We start from the raw sequence: 23,844 nt of genomic DNA, 5'->3' as shown, positions 1-23,844 counted from the left end.
AGCTTGTGTTTATGGTGTTGCAAAGTATAGTTCAACTCAAGCTATTACCTAAAAATTTCAAACCCAGAATGAAATAGAACATAGCTCAACCCTCTGTACTCTAGAATCTTCCAAAAAGACACAAAAATCACTCATATTCACTTAAGTTTAAGAATCCCAGTTTTATTTTAAAAGAGAAATTCTGCTGCTTTTATGAAGGGAATTTCTTGCAAAACTTACCAGTGTCTAATTACCAGAACCAGACTTATAAAGTTGTCCCAAAAGAATCTTCTAGTTCAAAATACATTTGTTTTTTCCTTTGCAAAAATGATACACATATACTCAAGTTTTCCTTCCACAAAAAGGCAAGTGCAACTCTCAAACAGGAAGTAGTAATTATTAAAAGTTGCTGATCAATGTTAAGAGGACCTCAGATCCTAACATGATCAAAATTATTAACAATCAGACGAAGGATGCAAATCTGGTGGTCTCAAATCAGATGATAAGGAATAGAAGAGGTCATAATCTCAAATGGTTGGACTGTAGTAGCATTTCTGGAGTAGCCCAGGTTTGTATGAGCTACATATGGTTTCACCCTTTAGAAAAGGGCACCCAAACCCAAATGAAACTAAGATCACCAGCTAAGTAAGATCAGAGATGCACAGATGGATTCTGATTTAAAAGTTATACATCTCTGGCTTTTGCAAAGTTCATTTTCATTACTGTCAATACTTCAGGAACAGACTGACCCCAACCTGAAGCCAGGTGACAGCTGCTTCAAAAAGTCTAATCTCCTTATTGACAAAAAACCAGAAAGGGAATAAATGGATGATTGCTACTGATTCCCATGATAGCTCTACACAGACCCAGTAACTTCTCTGGATTAGTATAGACAGAAGCCAATTAGTTTTATTTCATATGTAAATAGAGCATAAAGAGATACAAAAAATAATTCATTGGATTGCTTTATCCTAAAGCAGAAGGCACATATTTTGAAAGTCACTTCAAACACAGTTCTTGCTTATGGAGCTCTCTCTTTCTCTGAGGCAGGAATTTTTAAAATAAATTCAAACTCATCCAGCTGTGTATATTCAAGAAATACCAAAAAGTCACAAGGCATAGTAAGTTTCAGCTGTTCTCCTCTCTCCAGTGTTATCAATAACACATAATGAGTTAGTTCCTATACCATCACAGCTGTGCAGGCCAGAGCTAACTTGGCTAATTTAACTATTCCAATATAGTTCAGTCAGGAGCTTACTCTACTTTAGATAATCCACTCTGCAAGTCAAATAGAAAATTGCATATGTTCCATATTATCATTAATATGCACTTCCCCTGTCTTCTTTCACGGAGTTCCTTTGAAGTCATCTGATGGTATTTTCCCTTGTCCAGATTAAAAAAAAACAAAAAACAAAACAACCTTCTAAGAGCAATTAACAATCAAAATCACTCAAAAGTAAGACTATAACATCACTCTAAGCTTAAACCGTAAACTAGTAAAACTCCCTTTTTCATGTCAATAAGCTTTAATTCCAGAAGAGGAGAAAAGAACACCGACCTTTGAGAAAAATTAACCATGGAGTCTAGGTTTATACTTTCTTCCTCGCCCTTCCTTCTTTCAGGGACTCAGAAATAATCACTGGTCATATTTTTACCTACGGATTACCTACAAATAAAAGTTCACAGAGTGCCTTTCCCTCATGGGTGATAAGTAGAAGACTATTCTGTATTTTGGCATACTTTAACATGAATATAATATGAAAAACAGCGGCGATCTCAGTTGCTAAAGAGAAATTTGCACATCCTCCACAGTTTCAATTATCTACAGTTAGTAAAGCTCTTTCAAAACTACTTACTCCTGCCATTTAGTATCATTTTCTACTAAGGATGAGTGCCTAAATTGTCAGAGACTGTGTTTTCTTAATCGAAAACACAACATTCAATGTTGTTTTCTTAACTGTGTATTTGGAATTTGGAAATTCTCCAAAGCCCATCCCGTGTGCAAAAGAAGCCTTGGCATCTAAATATGGGGAGTTCATACATACAATTAGTGTCCAGTTATGTCAGCAATCAACATCTGGAGATATATATAAAAGCAGAGAAAGAAAGCAAAGTGGGATTGTATCATACTTTGGGATAAAGACAAAATTGGAAAAGAATAATTAAAATAATTTTGTTATAATGAACCAAATAAGCTTTTACTATTGAAATCCTTTTTAAAAAAATATTTTAGTATCTAGGCATCCTGACTAAAGAGTTGGAAGGGACCTGTAAACTTATCTAGCTCAACTTCCTTTCCAAATTCATTCTTGAGAATAAAATGATACTGCACATCTTATTTGGGTTTAGATGTTAAATCCAATACATTTGCAAAACAAAGAATTTTATCTGCAAAGTTTGAAACTCTGAACTTTTGTCTTTGCTAGAGACCCAGAACTATGAACTTTCCCCCAAGTTCCATACAATGAAGTAACATGGATATGGTATACAATAATGACTTTCCAAGTCATATAAACTGCTGAAAACAAGTGGGATAAACAATTGCCATTCATTATTTCTGATTCCAAAGACTGCTGGGCCAGACCTGGACATATACACAGCTGAACACACACTTCCTGGTTATGTGCAATCTGTACAGATAGACCAGCTTTACAGGCCTGACCACAGAGATTAATAGCTTTAGCCAAATAATGTGGTAACCATGTGAACCTGGGCTGCTCCAGCTTGTTTGTGAATCTCTCAGCAAGGCTCAACATGCCGTTATCTGCATCTTGTTGCCAGGAAACACAACATCGCTTTGGAATACAAGGAAAACCAGGTTGCAATGACCACAGGTCAACTTCCCAAAAGCCTAATTTTTGACACTTAGCTATCTACAATCTTATATTTCTTACTATTGTCTATGGAGAACTTCACTTTACTAATAATAATTAATTGTTAACACTTTTTGCTATTTTTATCAGAACAGGACCACTTACTACCATTAACAATGTAGCAGCAGCATTAGTAATTACAATAATTCACTCCTATTTTTCCTCTTAAGTGTCACATAAACGTTAGTTTAGTTCATTAAGAGAGATTTGGAAATCAAGCACTCAGTGCAACCACTTTATAACTGATCCAATGATATACACTTATGAGTCTATATCTAGGTCTAATTCTTTAGCCTAATAATTTTACCAAAGAATAAAATACCCAATATGCTGCTGACCTAAGAGTTCTTGGATTCTCTGAGATCAAAATACCTGTCTTGCCTTGTTCATGGTAACAGAATGTAATGTGTTGGACAATAATCCTGCTAGTTTCTTCCTGACCAGTTCAAACAGATAGAAACTTAATGTACCAAGATGCTGAATGAAGTACTCAGCAGACTGGAAATTTGCTTCATAAGAGTGAAGTGAGAGGCCACTATTCTGCAGTTTTTGCAATCTGGAGATGGAAGGATTACAGTGGCTTTGAGAGTGTATAAAATTAATTACCTTGACATACCAATTAGAATTGCTAGCTCATGGGCAACAGAGATCCTGGACAATAACTTATTAAAAAGATTTTTAAGATAACACGGAAAACATTCTTGTCTCCTACGATGTTGGCTTAAAAAAAAAATTAAAAAGTACTTAGCTTTATTACAGGATCTAAAAATTTTGCTACCCAAGCAAGATAGAATCTAGAGTACCTAACATTATCAAGATGAAACATTAATTATCAAGAAAGCTGCATTACTTTCAAGATTTTATTTATTAGCCAAGAGAGTGAGTAAGAGGGCAAGCCAGAGAAGAAGAGAGAATCTGAAGCCGACTCCATACTGAGCAGAGCCCAATTCAGGGCTTGATCCCACAACCGTGAGATCATGACCCTGAGCAGAAACCAAGATTCAGATGCTTAACTGAGCCACCCAGGAACCCCAGGAAAGCTACATTCTTGAAATTATCTTACTTTTATCCCAAGGGGCTTCTACATAATAATGCCTTAAACTTGGGCCTTATATTGTTTCTCATCCTTCCATGCATCCCTTCTGAAACACGAACACGCAAAGTTCTAGTCTCATGATAATTAGGTTGTTAAAAAGATACACAAATCTGTGTACTACATAACTGAAATAATGCAATATTAAGAGAAAACCACTTACCTCATACTCAAAGGGAGCAAGTTTTAAAAAAGAACAAAACAAAAACCTGGTTCTACAATGCCAACAATGCCCTACCTGGCACTATGCTGAACACAGAAGGTTAACACCAAGACTAACGAAACTAGACAACTTAGAAGTGGTTTACTGACATCAATTGATTGTTGACTCTCCAGACACTTGGGTTACACTGTGAAGTTATCTGTGAACAATGAACAAAGAGGACTTAACAAAGTGTTTCTGTTGGGCGTGTCTGGATGGCACAGTTGGTTAAGTGCGGGACTCTTGGTCTCAGCTCAGGTCATGATCAGGGACATGAGATCAGGTGGTTAAGTGCTGGACTCTTGGTCTCAGCTCAGGTCATGATCAGGGACTTGAGATCAGGAGATCGAGTCCCAATCGTTCAGCAGGGAGTCGGCTGAAGACTCACTCTCTCTCTCTGCTCCTCCCCCTCTTTTATGTGCTTGCATGTGAGTGTAACGCTCTCCCTCTCTCTCAAATAAATAAATCTAAAAGAAAAAAAGTTTCTCTTGGACTTATGGGTTAGGATACTCCGTATATTTTTCCTTCCAATGGGTCATGCCTTTCAATACTACATCAGGCCATTCATCATCTGCGAAGCTGTCAGAGTGCCCTCATTGTTTCCCAAGTCAGGGAGCATGGACAGATATGTTCTCCCTTCATATCATTTTAATCCTTTCTTTTGGTTGTAGACAAATAACTATTAATATCACATATTTTAACTCCTGTACTACAGGAGAAACAACTAGAAACATAAGAGTAATGCTAACTCTATTGCTGTTATTCCATTAGCAACTTCACACGTAGCAAATATTATTTTCCTCTTCATTTTTATATTCAATTAAATAGGAATTCAGATGTGGAAATTTCAGTTCCCTATGAGTGAATATTGCTTGGACATCCACACTGAAAAAACCAAATATATTTGCATGCCTTGCATACAAAAACTTGAGGATAATTGGTTTTCATGTAAATGGTAAACATATCTTAACATGAATTTTACCTACAAATCATTATTCAGGTCGAAGAAAATAGCCTGTACTGTAGAACAATTTTATCTATAAGAAAAATAGAGTAATAAACTTAAGAAACCTGAAAGAAACTAAAAGAAATTCAACATGTTTGGGCATGATTCAGAAGTTTGGGAAGAAGTTCACAAAAAACCTGTACCATTCAAAATGGAAAGAGGGCCACAAAAATCTCTAAATGACACTATTCCCCCATAAAAAACAGCAGCTACTCACTACGCGAAACTTTAAAATTAGATAAATTTGGTTCATTATTTATACTACCTTAAGATTAATCTTGGATTTTTTCTTTTTTTTTTTTTTTTTTTTTTTAAAGATTTTACAGAGAGAGAGAGAGAGAGAGAGAGGCAGAGACACAGGCAGAGGGAGAAGCAGGCTCCATGCAGGGAGCCCGATGTGGGACTCGATCCCGGGTCTCCAGGATCAAGCCCTGGGCTGAAGGCAGGCGCTAAACCTCTGAGCCACCCAGGGATCCCCTGGGTTCCTGGAAGAAGAAAGAAAATCTTTCAAAAGCAAACTCTCATGCCATTAAAACAGTATCTGACTCACGACATTCAATGTATATGCAACTTCTTAGGCACACACGTATTGAACAGAGTGACATCTGAATTGTTTAAATCATAAAACCTTCATTGTTTCATTAGGTAAATAGTCTGCATTCAAACAACATGAAAAATCAGGATCGCATACAGCCAAAAGAGTAAAACCTGTTAAGTTACTACTGAAAGAAACCACCCTACTAAGAAGCATTTAGCTTCCTGACCTTCTCTACAGGATTAACAACAGCTTTAAAGTAGTTATAGATACATACCCATATTTCATTCTCATTCTGTCATTCTCTGGGTTACAGTAAAATCTTTCCAAGTGCTCCTGGGAATCAGTGGATACACTCTGCCACTTTTGAGTAGTTGTCCTCTTGATCTGCCAATGATATGGCAAGACCGTGTGATGTTTCAAACAATCCCTGCCATAAATACAAGTGCCTTGCAAAAAGTCCATGCAAATTTCAATTCCGTTCTCTTGGTGAGTGTGGTACTGTAGCTGGTTCACCAGCTCAAACACAAGGTCAAGGGAAGCCTCTTCACTTTTGTCCTGAAAGAGCTCAGTACTCAACTTATCACTGGTGTCCAAAATGTACTGGATTGTAAAATTGTTGTCTTGGAAAACCCCTGGAATGTAATCCATGACTTTGTCTATGCAGTCAGGACTAGCAGGAACATCAGTTGAAACTGGATGCAAAAGGTCAGTCTGGAAGTGCCCTGCTGTAGAATCTGCCACCGTCCCACTGAGAGTTTCCGGTGGAAAGCTGTGATCCTGGATTGGAACCACTTGTTCTGGAGCATCAGTGGAAGGATGGGCTTCCGGTATTTGGCCCCCAACATTTGTCCCATCAGGAATCAGGACAGACATACTGTTTTCTGTGGGTGGACATGACGGACTGATTTCCAGGGGTTTTTTCACTATAGGTTCATGTAAGCTGCTCTCATCTGCACTCTGGTTTCTAGATCTAAAAACACCATCAAGTGAACCAGATTCTAGCAAAGTATTTAAAATTGGCCTCAAAGACCTTAGGGTTCCAGTTCCCAATCTCTTCTGCTCCTTTTTCTTAAAACAAGTCTTCAAGGGAGTAATCTTCTCAGAGAGTCTCATTTGGCATGAAAAATCATCAGGAGGAGAGGGAGGCTGCACTACACAGTCTGGCTCAGGTTCGGTGGTTTCCATTTCCATGATGTGGATTAGCTCCAATTGCTCCTCAGAGTCTAAAAATCCTACCAGGAAAGGAAAGGAAAGATGATCATTTACAAGCTGACAACAACTGGATCCCATTCATTCATCAAAATGTTTTGCTTTAGTCTGTGACTAAGTCCCTGAAGTCACTCCTTTTATACTGTATTTCATCTTTATGAGTCAATTTTAAGTTTTATTGAGAAATTAAGGCTCCCAAGCAGCCAAGGCTATTCAAAAGCCCACAGCAGGTAAAGGTAAAGATATAGTATCTTTCAAAAGGCTCTTGACATTCATTTGTGGACAATATACAATTGGTAATTCTGCTGAGGTATGAATTTTTACTAAATCTAGGGTGTGGTGGAGGGTGAGGGGTAGAAATAGGTGTGGCTAACAGATGACAACAAGGAAGCCACATCTCTACTTTGTGGTTCTCTTCACAGTTTCTTTATCACCTATCCCACGAGGTGACAAAAACTGTATTAAAAAAAAAAGTCCATCAACTGAAGGATAAACTTCAAAGTTAAACAGTGAGTGAATTTAAAGCACGAGGATATACTCAAGAAACAGGGGCTCACAACTGAGATGTTATAGGAGAGAAAGCCAGGAGCATACTGAAGCATTTCTCAATTCCAATATATCCCCCCAGGATGTTAAGGATCTACTTTTACAATCCCCAAAACATTATCACTACTGGGGGAAGAATACTCCTCCAGTTGCTTGTTTAGCAACAGAAGCTACATCAGCAGCAACCACTATACACTGCTTTGGAAACCAAACACAACTGCATAATTCAGGAAGGGCCTCCCCCTTATCTTCAGAAAAGCTACATATATGATTTTATCTCTTAAGGTAAGTGAAGCCATATTACAGAAAAATACAATATAAAACACACCCTAAATGCCAGATTCTCAATGAACTGAGACCAAAAGCGTGCTCTCTTCAAAGCATAAGACCCCTCAGAAAACCCAGAATATAGAAAACTTTGTAGAAGGACAAATAGTGTCTCCTCCACAACCTAACATTCATTAACCAATTCTGAAAATATTTAATGAGCCTTGTACGAGGTGGAAGAGCTGGTGATGAGCAATTCATCTTCTGTCTTGGCCAACTGAGTAAAAGAAAAAGACATCATTGATGCAAGCGTCCATGACTTCCTCAAACACTCATCCCAGGTGATCAGCAGCATCCATGCCTAGCACAAAGCACGCAGTAGGTGCTTCCATACTTTTTTTTTTAAACTGAATTACTGAAGAAAAAGCACTTGTGAAAGGACTAGTTCTGTTAGCCTTCACAGGTCAACAACAGAATGCTAAGACGGACTCCCCAGAAAAATGAATATTAGAGATCTAATTGGAGAGACTCATGAATCTACATATCAATAAGTTCATAACGATCCAACTCAGAGAAATGCACAAAGCACAGTGCTGCTCACCCTTGAACAAGGCCAGGGTGGGGGACGTGCAGGGAAACCAACCCAGGAAAAATCCACCGGTAACTTTTTGAGTCCCCCAAAACTTGACTCCTAACAGCCTCCTGGCGACCAGAACTAGCAGCTGATTAACGCACGTTCTGCGTTACACGCTTTGCTCGCTGTGCTCTTACGACAAGCGAGAGGAAAGGAAACAGAGAGTCCCCAGAACGGGGAAAACAGGCTTATAGTAACGGCGCAAAATCTGCATACGGGCGGCCGCGGACAGCTCAGCCGCACCCGGCCGGGGCTGGTGCACACGCAGGGCACAGGGAGGGGCAGCGGGAGCTCGGTGGGAGCTGGCGCGGCGGGGAAGGCTTCGCGGAGGAGCGACTTGACAGAGACGAGCATCAGCTGGAAGGCGCCCGGCCAGGCGTCATCGTTCGCCGCTCGGGGCTCTGGCCTCCAGGCGCGACTGGCACGGGCGCTGGTGTTCCCTGTGCCCCGCGCCGCGCCGAGCCGAGCCCGCCGGGCCTCCCCTCGCGCGCGCACACGCCCGCTCCAGCCGCCCGGCCCCTCCGATCAGGCAGGACACGCTGCGCCCGTCCCGTGCATTCGGGTGTGTGCACGCGCGCCCTGTTCCTGTTACTGCCTCCGACCCGCTCGGAAATAAGACCGAGGAGGAGGCCGAGCCCTAAGGAGCGGCTGCGCTGGGGAAGTCACTGGGACTTGTTCCTCAATTAGTTTGCAAAACAGAAAAATAAAGATTGGAGGGACACTTCCTCCGGGCTGGGGCCCCTGCAGCCGGCGCCCTGCCGCTCCGCCCCTCGCCGCGTGATGCCCGCCCCCCGCCCCGCAACCGCGCGCTGCAAACTCCGCGCCCCCGCAGGCCCCGCGTGGTGCCCCCCGGGCTCCCCCGACCCCGCACCGAGGCCGCCCGCTGCAAACTCCGCGCCCCCGCAGGCCCCGCGTGGTGCCCCCCGGGCTCCCCCGACCCCGCACCGAGGCCGCCCGCTGCAAACTCCGCGCCCCCGCAGACCCCGCGTGGTGCCCCCCGGGCTCCCCGGCCCCGCGCACCGAGACCGCCCGCTGCAAACTGCGCACCCCCGCCCCTGCCCCGAGACCGCCCGGTGCGCACTCCGCAGCCCCGCCGCCCCCCGCCGCCGAGCCCGGGTCCGAGGGACGCCTCCTGCCGGCCGCCGCGGGCCCCGCAGCCCCGCCCCCCGGGCCGCCGGCAGCTCCGCGCAGCGCGGAGGAGGCGCCGCCCGGCCCGGCCCGGCCGACCCCGCGTCCCCGAGCATCCCGCGCGCGCCGTCCCGACCCCGTCGGGGCCCCTCCTCCGCGGAAGCCGCTCGGGCCGCCTCTCCAGCTCGGCCGTCCCCGCCTCCCGACCGACCTTGCCCAGGGGCTCGTCCCGCGGGGCTCGGACGCTCGCGGGCACCGGGCGGCCGGCGCCGCGGGGCGGGGGACGGGGGGCGAGGCCGGCGCGCGCTCGTGCGCCCCGAAGTTGCGTGAGAACCGCCCGCAAAGTTGCGGGCTGCGGCGCCGCAGAGCGCGCGGGGTCGGTCGGGGTCCGCCCGCGGGGGGCCGCCGCCGCCGCCGCCGCCGCCTTCCGATCCTACACCTGCCCGCGGCCGCGAGGGCTCCGGGGGTGCAGGCCGCCCCGTCCCGGGCTGGCGGGTCCGAGGGAGCCGGGGAGCACGGACGCGGCGCAGCGCGGAGCCCCGGAGGCCGCGAGGCCGGCGCCCCCGCCCGCCATCCCGCCGGGTCCGCCGCCCCCCGCCGCCCGCCGCCCTCACCTGATGGCGCCGCGGAGAGCGCGGACCGCGGAGCCGGGGCGGCGGCAGCGTCCGCGCGGAGAGCGGGCTCGGGCGTCCGACGGTCAGGCCGGGGCCGCGGCGGGCAGCGCGCGGGCCATTCCGCCGCCGGGAGCGCAGAGAGCAGCGGCCGCACTCCCGCTCCGGCTCGCTCGCCTGTCACCCCGAGCTCCGCTTTAAAGTGGCTTCCGGTCGCCTCCTCTCGGCTGCCCCGTCGCGGAGGCGGAGCCTGGGCCGCGGGGGAGAGGGGCGGGGGGAGAGGGCCGGGCGCTCAGTGGGCGCCGCCAGGGAGGGCGGGGCGGGCGGAGCGAGGGAGGCCCGCCCCGCGTGCGCGTGCGCGTGCGCGTGCGCGTGCGCGTGCGCGCTCGCTCCCGGCGCGGGGAGGCGCGCGGAGCGTGCGTGCGTGCGGCGGCCGCGTGCTCCCGCGAGGGGGCGTGTCCTCCCGCGCGCGCACGCGCGCTGTGCGGGGGTGGAGGGGGCCGGTCGCGCGGCTGTGAGGAGCGGCGGTGTGCGCCGCGCGGGGCGGGCGCCGCCTGACTGACCGAGGGGCTCCGGGACGGGGTGCGGGACGGCACGAGCCGTTTCCGTGCGGCCGGCCTTCCCGGCCTCGGCGCCGCGGGACCCCGACGGGAGCCGGACGGCTGCTACGGTCGCCGCGGCCAGACGGGGTCGCCCGCCCCCTGCCTGACGGGCCGCGAGGGAAGGCCCGGCACGCGGCGCGGACCCGGCGGGGACCCGGCGACGCCCCGGCGGCCGCCGCCCCGCGGAGCGCCACGGACTCCCCCTCCCGGCGCGCACCCCGCGCGACTTTGCCGTGGTTTCTGGGCCGACGAATGTCTTGGGCGGTGAGTCCTCGGATAGGCTTCCGGTGGTGCGGGGAGAGCCCCGCGTGCAGCTCGTGGGTCCCGCCGTGTCGGGGGAGAAGGGCCCCGGATGGCGGTTAGTCGTGGACAGAGACGCGCACGCGGCTTGCCAAGAGCTGCTCTCGCCCGCGGCCTCAAGTCTGACTGAGTCCCACAGCTCGGAGGCTTCCTGGGTTGAAAAAAAAAAAAAGAAAACAACAACAACAAAAAAACCAAAAAACCACACACACACACAAACACACACAGGGACGCCTATATAAAGAGCTAAGCAGCGCTAGGACCGGAGATAACGGGTCTCCAGCCTGCTCACGCGCTTCTAAACCACACGACGCCAGCAAGAAGTGGATTAAGGGCGGGGCCTCCCCCAGCAGGCGGCTCCACGGGGCATCAAGTCTAGGCGGTTCCGCGAAGCTACGAATTCCGACGCCCCTAGGTAAACATAGAATTTTCAGGCCTAAAAACTGTGTTAAGGCAGCGTCTTGGTCTGCGCCTGCTCATACACACGGAGTTACCTAGAAGCACGTTTCCTTTTTGTTTGCTTTTTTTTTTTTTTAAGATTTTATTTGTTTATTCATGAAAGACAGAGAGAGAGAGAGAGGTAGAGACACAGGCAGAGGGAGAAGCAGGCTCCACGCAGGGAGCCCGACGTGGGACTCGATCCCGGGAGTCCGGGATCACGCCCTGGGCTGGAAGCAGGTGCTAAATCGCTGAGCCACCCTGGCTGCCCTAGAAGCCAGCATCTAAGTTCAAAAAGTAGCATTTTACTGTTTGCTCTTTGTCTCTGTTCTATGGTCCTTACACTTCATGCTTTCTTTTGGGTTGTTTTTAATTCTGTTCTCTCCCACCCATTAAATTACACATTATTTATTCTTTTAGAAATGCCTCATTTATTTTTTTTAAGAATTATTATTTTTTAAGATTTTATTTATTCATTCATGAGAGACACAGAGAGAGAGAGGCAAACAGACAGGTAGAGGGAGAAGCAGGCCCCATGCAGGAAGCCTGATGTGGGACTGGAACCCAGGTCTCCAGGATCGCGCCCTGGGCGGAAGGCAGGCACTCCACCATTAAGCCACCCAGGTGTCCCATAACTCAGTTACTTTATTGCTGGGTACAAACCACCCCAAAACTTAGTGACCTAAAACAGCAATTCTTACTTGCTCACGATTCTGGATTCTCTGGTTTAGGAATTAAGCCAGGTCGTGGTGCATGTGGCTCATCCGCACTTGGGGATGCTTATTGCTTCGACTGGAGTGCCCTAAACGGCTGGGCCTGGCTCAACTAGGGCCGCATGTCTCTGGCTACTGGCTGGGTTCCCTAGTTTTTCTCTACAAGGCTTCTCCTCATGGCTAATTTGGGCTTCCTTGCAGCATTATAATATCCGGGTTCCAAGAAGGAACAGTCCAAGAGGACCCCTGGAAGAAATGGAATAGGAAGGTCCTCCTACAGAACCGAATCAGGAACTGACTGATGAACTGACCAAGGGCATAGATTTCTTGCAACAGTTATCCAACAGGATTGGAGATGTTCTGTAGTAACCACTGTGTGTTTCCCATTTACCCTTTCCTAAATGGGACTTGTACCAACATCCTGTACCTTGTCTATCTACTGTTACTTATTTTAGGAGTATTGAGGCAAATAACTTTTCTTTAAAAGTTAGTTGCCGGAGCATGAAGAGCCATACAATTGATTGGGAGTACTCCATATCGTTGGAACTTCTGGATCCTGGACTCTGAGCTCATTACAGTAACTGGATGAGACTTTGAGATTATTTCTCTTGCAGGGATGAGGGGGAGATGAATGTATTCCTTTTATGAAAAGGGGCAGCAGATACTACTTATTGCCCCTTTTTTTCCTCAGAAAAAGCCTGATAACTTTTATTTATTTATTTATTTATTTATTTATTTATTTATTTATTTACCTGATAACTTTTAGAGGGGAGAGAGGAGGGCTAGCAATGTGCCTAGTCAAAAAAAAAAAATCATTTTCCTAGATCCCATATACTTATGAGTGGCCATGCATATAGTTCTAGGCATAGGATGAAGATTTCTGGGAAGACATTTCTTTTCCTTAATATATATAGATATACTTTCCATTTCTTCCTTTTCCTCTTAGAATACTAATATAAGGATGGACATGGAGCCTCATGACAAAAATGAAAGTGAACATGATGTGGGAAATATGAAGATAGGACCCACAAGCTAAGGATTCTGGAGCAGAAAGGTAGGAGTCTGAGTCATTTATGATATCTTGAAACTGCTGCAGGAAGTAGTCCTAGACTGGCCACCCCTCAACTCATTGTAACCCCAATTTGGTTAGCCTGTTTTCTGTTATACGTAGCTAAACGTTTTCTTAGCTAATACTATGATATTATCTTCTAGTCATCTTGCTTGCAAACTCTACTGGTTAGATAGCAACATGACCATATGTCAGAAATGAAAGAGCTGTCACAAAGTAACACGTCAAGTCCTGTAACATTTCCTGCCAATTTCACAGGTATACCAAATTATATGATTAAGAAATACATGTGTATTAAAGGAAAAAAATAGAAAGTAGAGAGAAAGATAAGAATACCCTTAGTTGGAGGCACCTGGGTGGCTCAGTTGGTTAAGCATCTGACTTGATTTCACTCAAGTCATGATCTCAGAGTCCTGGGATGAGGCCCCCCATCAGGCTTCCCGCTGAGTGGGGAGTCTGCTTGTCTTGTTTCCCTCTACCCCTCCCTCTGCACGTGCACGTACACTCTCTTTGTCTAAAATATATAAACCTTTTTTAAAAATACCCATAGTTGAACCTTCTAAAGTCCCATTTTAACATTTTGCTATAGTTGTGTTTCATCTTATTTTATTCAGAGGTTCCCTCCCCCGTCATTATGACATTACTGAAAATTCATATTTTGTTTAACCCTTCATTACAAGTGGCTTTCCATGTTAGCGCAGTCATTTAAATAAATAGTCATTTAATATTCCAAGTAACTATAAAAAGTTTTACTTCACTGGTTCCTTGCCATAGAACTTCTCAATTCACTTAAAAAAATTTTTATTCACCGAGTATCTACCACATTCAAGTACTTGGATTAAATATTGTAAGTAAACCTATATGAATAAGTGACTCCTCTCTGAGTACTCTTTAAAACCACAAAAGGCACAAATCTATACCTGCAACATATATGGCATATGTAGATGTACACTTTCTATATATGGCCCTAGGCCATTAAATTTTTTTATTAAAAGATTGTATTTATTTATTCTTGAGAGACACAGAGAGAGGCAGAGACACAGGCAGAGGGAGAAGCAGGCTTCACGCAGGGAGCCTGACATGGGACTTGATCCCGGGTCTCCAGGATCACACCCTGGGCCGAAGGTGGTGCTAAACCGCTGAGCCACCCGGGCTGCCCTAAATTCTTTTTGAATATATTTATAGGATTAAAACATGCTAATTTCCTTTCCATGTATTCCTTTTATTGCTAACTTCTGTCATCCTTGTCTGCTGGTTTTACATTGGCATGGCTGATCAGTTTAGTAGTACTTTCAATGAACAATTTATTCATATAAAAGCCAAGTCTGCTTACCTCAAATTTCACATGATCCAAGACCTTCCATTTTCATTAACATAATACGTGCAATGAAGTATAAGTATCAATATCTGTTGCTTTCTGTTTTCACAACTATTAGTAATAGTTAATTCCCCAACATTCTTCTGGTAGAAGGATAATGATTTCTGGTTACCACACCAAGAAGGAAACAGTGACTAATGTGACTCAGCACAATGAAAGACCCAAGATTTGAAAACAGAGGCCTTAGCTCTTAGCAATGCTATACTGAGGTTACATGGAGAACACAATGAACTTGCATAAATGGCAGACTGACAATTCCTTATCTGTGAGTGCTAAGTCCAGACTATAATGCCTTCTGACTATATATATAAAAACAACTTATTCTTTAACTCAAAAGGAATTCACATGTGTGTGTATTTATTACATTCATAGTGGAAGAAAAGTCAAACTTCTTACTTAAGCATCTGAATTACTATTGTTTTTACACCTAAAATCTATTATTGAAAATTTTGTGTTGATGTTATTAATGGGTCAACCTCTAAAACTAACCTAAAGAAAGATTTCCTATTTTCCTTTGAGGGAGTGCTCCACTCTTGGAATTCTAGAGCAAGAAATGATTTTGGCTGAAATTTATTTACTTCAAGTGGGTTTTAAATATGGTGTTGATGGGAAAAGACTGGAAAATGCTGCTAGAGAACATGTCAGAGCAATTAAAGGTAGGGAATTTAATCAGCACAAATTAAGGGTGAATTAATTCAAAGCTCAGAGGTAGGTTCAGAATCAGGCATGAACATGCGTCGATAAATGTGCACTTCACGCTCATATTTTCATAAAGTGATAGAATATTCACTTTAAGGACCATTCCAAGTTTTAAAAATATTTCTCCTTTGTAATCTCCTTTTTCTTGAAACCTTTTTTTTTTTTTCACCTTTGATAAGCAGTAAGGTACCTCTGTTTGGGAAAGATGAAAATATAAGGCCTAGCAGAAAATAGCTAAAATATGAATAGCATGGGTTCTAAAATGTTTATACCAGATCACAAGGTATTTTGTTTTAAGATTTTCATTTGTCATCTGCCTAATCATCTGCTGGGCTGTTCTCCTCACAGGATGCATGACAATCAAGTATGCTCTTCAATTCCCTTTCAGTTTTGGACCTGTTGAATAATTCCTACAGTACATAAAGTGCTATTTGATCTAACTGGTTTTGGATCTATACAAAATGATTTCCTCATAGAAGTCCCTGGATCTTTTCTGGATCATTCATTTAGCTGACTTAGTACACATATATCGGGTATGCATGTGCTGGGCACTGGTTGTGCAATGATGACTAAGATAGTTCCTACTTTCTGTCAGTTTCTTAAAGTCTGTGAACTGACCGCCCAGATGGCCTCTGGAAGTCTGCTGAAGATTCTCCAGCCCCATCCTAGACCTTCTGAATCCAAATCTCAGAGGGCAAGGGATTCTCTGCTTTGAAGATGTTCCCTAGGTACGGTTGCTTTAAGCCTTCATAGTCTTAAAACCCTTGAGATGTGGGGGGACGCTAGGAGGGGAAAGAGACTCCAGGGGTGTGGCCAAGTAGGAAAACAAACACACACACTATGGGTGGTAAGTGCTAAAATAGTGGTATACCAGGCAAAGTGCTAAGACTATATAATGAGGACGAGTTAAGCCCAACTACGTATTGTCAGAGGAGAGAATTAGCAGCAGCAGATTTCTTGAAGTATCTAAAATTATTATTCTTTAGCATGTTAAGAAACTCCGTTGTTTGTATTTGTAGTACACCTACATTTAATAAGAAGAAAAAAAGCCATTTTCTTTTTGAAAAAGTGAATTCCCAATTAAAGATGATGAAAATCATGTTCAGATATCTATCTGAGTTAATAGCATTTCTACTGGTGTGAGTTTATCTTGAGGATATAATTAGGGCATATGCACAGGTTTGGTTACAAAGCTATTCCCTGCAAATAAATTATGTCCAAGTACTCATTTTCATCAAGTTCTGGAATTGGTTCTCTGTGGGACAACTTCCCTGTCCTCACTTACACTATCATGAGACATGCTAGGCCATCCATAGTTTCCTTTTTTGCCACTCAAATTTGTGGCTCTGTAAAGCCAATAGTCAAGACTTTCCTCAGTAACAAAAAATGGAATTTAGGAATTTAATTCATCAGTAGCCCTGGCCAGGTACACTGGGAAGTATCATGTACATAGTATAAATTTTCATGTTGACGTCTAAACTTAAAATGGTGGTTTTGGCATACTGGATTATCCTAGCCATTTGCTGAGGAGAGATGGTTTTGATTCCTACCTGCCTTTTCTTTTTTTTAAAAAAAGATTTTATTTATTTATTCATGAGAGACACAGAGAGAGAGAGAGGCAGAGACACAGGCAGAGGGAGGAGCAGGCTCCATGCAGGGAGCCTGCTCCCTGGGCTAAAGGCGGCGCTAAACCACTTAGCCCCCAGGCTGCCCATCCTACCTGCCTTTCATCTGACTCCTCCACTAGGTAGATAGCTCCCAGACCATAGGATTTAAGGTTGACCTATATGTGACAATTAATTACTTGAGTAGCTTTAAAAATAGACATTTCTAGTCTCTACACAAGACCAGTCAAATCAGAATCTCTCAGGTGGAACTTGCGCATGGGATAGGAACCGTGTCTTATCTTTTCCTCCCTAAGTTCCCAGAAGAACACTTAACATAAGGAGTTAATGACCCCAGCTCATTTATTCATTTGTTCACTTATTCATTCACCACGTATTTGGGTATGTGTTCTAGGCACTTCTAAGTGCTAGGGATATAGCAGAGAATTAAATGGTTAACTCTTATCAACATTCTAATGGTAAGAGATAGGCAAGTAGCATCAGGTGATGATGAAAGCTGTAAGACTAAGACATGGTAAGGGATACAGTCACATAATTTATCAAATAAGAACACTTTGAGAATAGTTATCTATAATTATGTCAGGACAATGCAGATGAAACCAGGACTGCCCTGAAATATATAGTCACTCTGGCCAAGGTGTTTAAAAAAACTGTGATTAAGGGAAGGAGGTGTTTTTAAAAACAATGTGCTGTGCAGGAAAGACATTTCCTAAATGGAAATATTTTAGCAGAAGCTTGAGGAAGATATAGGAGCTAGCGGTGAGAATATTAGGGGAAGAACGTTCCGGGGAAACAGAATAGCATATACAGAGGCTTTGAGGTCGAGGTAAATTTGGCATGTTAGAGGAAAATCACAAAAGCCAGTTTGATTGGAGTGGAATGAACAAAAGAGAGTTCTGCTGAAGAGGTCAAAGGAGTGGCCAAATTTCATACCTTTTAGGCCATGGTAAAGACTTTGGATTCTACCTTGACATAGAAATTATAATTTACGTTTTAAAAGAATAATTCTGGCTGCTATGTGTAGAAGAACCTTGTAGGGTGGGAAGAGTGAAAACAGGAAGATTAGTTAATAGTCTAGGGAAGAAAGTATTGTGGCTGGACAAGTGTAACTGTGGCAGTGATGAGATGTGATTAGATTTTGGACACATCTACGGCCATACCACCCTGAACGCACCCAATCTTGTCAGATTCTGGACACATGTTGAGGGTAGAGCTGAGAGGATTTGCTGTTGAATTGGGTATGGGGTATGAGGGAAACTGAAGAGCCAGGAATGACCCCTCACTTTGTAGCTTGAGCAGTTAGAAGAATGTAGTTGTCATTCACTGAGATGGTGCAGATTGTGGGAAGTAGGCTTTTGGGAGCAAGGGGAAACAATGTAGTTTTGGATATGTGAAGATTGAGATATAATAGATATTCAAGTGGAGATGGTTAGTAGGCAGTTGGATAATGAAGAGGAGAACTAAGAGTAGAAGCTAGCACTGCTTGCTACTGTATCTAAGGATATCCCCATTTCTAAAGCTATAGAGCAAACACATTGGTTCCTTCATTTGACATGAAGGTTAATTAGAAGGGCTTAATAGTCCATCTTTTTTAAAAAAAAAAAAAGTATTGGACTGTGTTCTGCATTTGCAGAAGAGGGAGATTTATTTTCACAAAGCTTGGAAGTAAGGTGTTGTCCAGTGGTGGTTCTCCGGGAGAGATAAACTGTAATTCCTATAAACCTAAGCTAATTTACAGTTCCTATTACCCGGTTTTGTCAGTGAAGATCCCATTCAGGGAGGCTGACTGAATAAGAAATTACTTTGAGGCTAAAGAAATGAAACAGTTGACATTTGTATGTTTTATGGGTTTAGAGGGGAAAAATAGCCAACTCCAAGTCAAGCATAGTAAAATTTGAAAATAAAATATCAGTGAAGGCTCATGCAAGTTTCTAGCAAAGTAAGCATAAATCTGCCTTTAAAACAAAAATCCTGTATTATCACTTAGAGTTCCCATTATTTATTGACTTCTTGCCTACAAGCCTCTAAAGAGGCAGCTGTCTTTTATTTTCAAATGCAAAGCAGATGAAAATTTACTCTACCAGGAAAATCTATATTAAGCAAAAGAAAATATTTGCAATATTATTTGCTGTACTATTCTGACTTCATCACCTGCCTGAAACTCTTATATTTCACTTTCTGAAGAGTTAGTTAAATTGGAGATCAAGCATCTGAATGACTTGTTCTCAATGATAAGTATGTTTACATTGAAGCCAAGGTAACCCCTTGGTTTTAAAGTTTTGTGAAGTCACTGAAAAATGTTTCTTTGGTCAAAAATAATGCTCTTTTGAAATGAAATCAATGAAACCATAAGAAAAATGGAAACTGAAACTTTTTTTTAAAAAAATCAGACTTCAAAGTTAAAAGCCAGGAAATTTTAGCTACATCACCAAAACCCTAGGTGCAGTCCTGGTGGTGGAAATAAATGGGCTAATTGCATAGATGAGTGGCCCAGAAAAGGACTTGTTGATTGATCATTTTTATTCATTCCTCTATTTTATTGAATACTTGCTATAAGTAGTTGCTGGGCATGTAATGGTTAGCAAAATGGGCGGGATCCCTGCCTTCATTTAGCATCCTTCCAGATGCTTAAACAATTTTTACTCAAATCAACATATAATCACACACTTCAGTGAGTGCTTTGGTGAAGAAGAGCATGGTGCCATAACAGAGACCAACCTAGTCTGAGGGAACCAGGAAGACCTTCTTTGGTGAAGAAGCGTTTGGCTGAACTCTGATGATTAAGCATTAACTAGATCAGAGGGAGATGGGTGGGAGCAATTAACAATGATCAAGGGATGGGAACCACATGTGCAAAGCCAGAATTGTGAAGGTGTGGCGTGCAGAAAAAAGCCAGTGAGTGGGTCTGGAAAGTAGAAAGTGAGAGGGAGACTGGCTGGAGATGATTTGGGGATGTAGACCTTCAGGCCTAATTAAGGATTCTGAAGACAAATAGGCAGGGAAGCCTGACTGGCTCAATTGGTGGAGCGTGTGACTCTTGATCTTGGGATTGTGAATCTATGAAAAAAAAAAAAAAAGGAAAGAAAGAAAAATAGGCAGTCATTGAAACTGTTTTAATTAGGAAAATGACATGACTATATTTTTATTTTTAAAAGTCAACTCTGAGGTAAGGGGAACTTTCACTTCCAGTAATAGATTAGGTAATTCAGGCTCATATTCTTACTGAGAAAACCCACAAAAGTTGAACAAAATATTTTTAAAATCGTCCTAGGAGCTAACATGAAGAATGAAGGTAACAAGATCTGAGAGAAGGAAACCCAGAGAGGTGAGCAAAACATTTAGAGCCATTTATCCCAAAGAGGGGGCTAAGAAGCTGAATAGAACTTTTAAGACTAAGAGGGCAAGAAGTATAAAAGTTGAAGTTTGAGGAAGATCAAGGGGAGTGATAACAGGCTATAAGTTGGGACCAGAAATAGACTCGGCCCTCCCAGCTTCAAATCCTCTCAGGTCCTCCAATTGGATTAAGGTGATCTAGGATTGCTAGTGGCCTTAACCTTTTGCCAGAAGCAAATATAAATCCTCCTTGGAGAAAGATAATATTATTCTAGGCCTCAAACTACTTTTACAGTTATCTAAATGCAATATCTGACACTCAATTAAAAATAACCAGATAAGCATTCTCAAACTGATGGGGAATGTCAAAGGACACAAGCCAGATTAAAGGTTCTCCTGCTGGCCCAAATAGGACAATTTGAATGATAAAAATAAGGATGGCAATTCATTATAACATACTGAATGATAAAGAATCCATGAGTTGATAAAAATACTCAAAGGGCAAAGGTACAAGAAGGGAGGGAAAACTCATTTTTACAGAGGAATGCCAGTGAATAAATGTAGTTGGATTGATAACATTAAAACATCACTCTGTGAGGTGCTTGGGTGGCTCAGTTACTTAAGCACCCAAGTCTTGATTTTGGCTCAGGTCATGATCTCATGGTCCTCACATCAGGCTCTATGCTCAGTGGGAAGTTTGCTTGAGATCCTTTCTCTGCCTCCCACCTGCCCCCCACTCATGCACTCTCTCTTAATAAATCTTTTTTAAAAATCATTTTGTAACCACCAAAATAATAATTGATAAGAAAATAATTATTAATGGATAGTAACACCACTGACCACTCATCATGGGTCAACGATTAGAAAATAGTGTGTTCACATAGTCTCCAAATATCTCCTTATACACTATTAGTAACAAAAGGAAAGAGGTGATCTGACAATAGAGAAATCTGACACACAACACCTTAACCAAATGGTCACGCTTAAAATGACCATTAACGGACATTTTACACCTTCTGATATGGTGAACAGAGGAGGAAAAACCATCATCCATGTAGTATTCTTTAAAATACATGTGGGTGTATATGTTTTTGAATTTAGCAAGCTTCTACTGAAGTGTGATTGCAGATAAGGCATGTTGTAAGGAGCTATTTTATTGGTCAAGATTAAAGTAACAATATTTCAAAGATTTTTTTCAAATGCCTACCTGGTCCTCCAAGACTCTAGCACTCTCCTGTATAAACTATTATCAGCAGAAACAGTTGTAAGTCTGAAAGCAGTGCTTTAATTAAGACAGTTTGGTTTGGAAATCTTTAGGAAATTTTGCCCACTGAGCTATGTATAGGTCAATTCACTTCAACAAAATGTCAGAGTCTATTATGCCTTGGGAACTGGATGGGCACTGGGCACACATCTTCACAGAGCTTTGCTGAAAGGCAAATCTTCCCCTGGGAGATGTGTCTTTTTAAGCTGATGGTAGTCATTTCAATTTTAGTTTAAGGATTTTGAATCTTGAGAGTAGATTTGGATTGGGATAGAGGACATGAGGGCATTTAAGCACCCAACAAGTAAAAAGACGGACTGTCCTGGAATTAACCGAATGAAGAAATGGATGATGAATTTCAGTCATTCTTGAGAAAGTATGAGAGGGTCAAGGGATTTGGTTGTGAAGTTATTTGTTTTTGTTTTTTGTTGTTTTTTGCAAAGAAGAGGATCAGTTGGTTCCCTGTTGACTGGTTAAGGAGAGAAAGCAAAGAATAAAATGAAGAGAAGAACATTATAGAAATTTCACAATAACATACCATAGCTACCTGATTTCTGTCTGGGGAGTAGGAGTCGGGCAGGTGGAAGAAACAAGTTCTAGAACACTGATTTTTAATATAAGCATGAGAGAACAATCAGACAAATCCAAATAGTGGGACATTTTATAGAACACTTCAAAAAAGTATCAATATCATGAGAGAAAAAGGAAAAAAAACAGTGGAACTATTCTAGATTAAAGGGAATGCCTGATCTTTATGTAGATTCTGGATATTAGTAAAACATTATAAAGGATATCATTCAGATAATTGGGGATATTTGAATATGTACTGAATATTAGACATATTATGGTATCAATGTTTGTTTTTTGAGAGCAAGAGAGGTATTGTGATTATGTAGAAAAATGTCCCTGTTCTTTTTATATATATATATATATATATATAAAGATTTTATCTATTTATTCATGAGAGAGACAGAGAGAGAGGCAGAGACACAGGCAGAGAGAGAAGCTGGCTCCATGCAGGGAGCGTGATGTGGGACTCTGTCTCAGGACTCATCATGGGTCAACGATTAGAAAATACTGACACTGCTGAGCCGAAGGCGGGGGCCCAACCGCTGAGCTACCCCAGTGTCCTAAATGTCCCTGTTCTTAAGAGAAAGATACATGTTGAACTATTTAGAGGGTGAAGCATCATGATAACTATAGAGTCTTTTCAAATGGTTCAGGGAAAAAAAAATATATGTATATATAGTCCTCACTTTGCATTGTAGTGCAGCACTCAAAGGACCATGTAAAGTGAAATTGTACAAAATTATTTTCATAATCAGTGGGAGAAATTACCATTGTTCCATGACCTTTAAACATTTTTGTCAAAACATTATGATGGTCAGTTATAAATGTAGGGAATAAAAAAAATAGTAAAAGTAATTTTTATTTGGTACACTAGAATGTAAAACATTAGAGAAATTGAGGATTGAAGTATTATATTTCTTTCTGAAAAACTTAAAGTAGTTTGTATGGTTCCTCTGATCGTATAACTCTTACAGTGAAGTATCTTCTCTGTACCTTTGCAAATTGCCATACTCCTAAGTTTGGATCAGCTTGAATCATTATCATTTTCATTTACAATGTTGTGAAATCTTCAAAAGTTATTTTATTTATTTTTTCAAAAGTTCTTTTAATGTGAAGTTTCTGCCAATGTCACTTCCTCAAAGACATTTTTTTATCTTTTCATCACAGCCACTTTCCTCCTTAATCTTGGTAACTCTGCATTTAGTAAGTTTCTCTGGCTGCATATCTGGAGTGTTTCTAATGGTAGCAGTGTCAGTATTCCCAGTTATCTCTTCTGTAACTCTATTTGTGTTTGATTCAAATTTCACTTTCATTGTTACCACTTTTCTTTCCTATACTTTCATCTCCTTTGACCAATTTTCTCTTTCAAATATTATTTTTATAAAGTGTCATATGAGACTCCATTGGTTAACTGTCCAACTCTTGATTTCAGCTCAGGTCATGATCTTGAGGTCATGTGATGGAGCTCCCCCATCGACTGTGCACTCAGTGCAGAGTCTTCTTGAGATTCTCTCCCTCTCTTTCTGCCCCCCTCTCTGAAATAAATAAATCTTTTTCAAAAAGTGTCATGAGAGTTGACCACTGGGAGAAAAGGAGGCAACACAATTGTATGCTTTGTTATGCTTGAACTGAATAACATGTGCGGTGACCAGTCATTGACAAATTTTGAAAGAAGTGTTATGATTGGACACTGTTACTGATCATGATGGGCTTTTGTTAATTATAGGGTCAATTTGAAGATTGACGCTTTGGCAGTGAAGTTGTATT

The 23,844-nt window shown here is 42.7% G+C and overlaps 1 protein-coding gene across 1 annotated transcript in view; it reads right to left on the bottom strand.

Annotated features, from left to right (window-relative positions):
- The window catches only part of LOC121478933 (TCDD inducible poly(ADP-ribose) polymerase), a 29,845-nt gene extending 19,552 nt beyond the window's left edge, over nucleotides 1–10,293 (bottom strand). The window contains exons 1-2 of the mRNA XM_041734427.1: nucleotides 10,090–10,293; nucleotides 5,966–6,923 (exon numbers count right to left, since the gene is read on the bottom strand). Of these exons, the coding sequence (XP_041590361.1) occupies nucleotides 5,966–6,882 (917 nt within the window). The 5' untranslated portion in view covers nucleotides 6,883–6,923; nucleotides 10,090–10,293. The remainder of the gene's footprint in view (nucleotides 1–5,965; nucleotides 6,924–10,089) is intronic.
- Between the last annotated feature and the right edge of the window lie 13,551 nt (nucleotides 10,294–23,844).

The sequence above is a fragment of the Vulpes lagopus genome, chromosome 19 (genome assembly GCF_018345385.1).
Source record: "Vulpes lagopus strain Blue_001 chromosome 19, ASM1834538v1, whole genome shotgun sequence".
Lineage (NCBI taxonomy): Eukaryota > Metazoa > Chordata > Mammalia > Carnivora > Canidae > Vulpes > Vulpes lagopus.
This window is presented reverse-complemented; position numbering and strand designations above follow the sequence as displayed.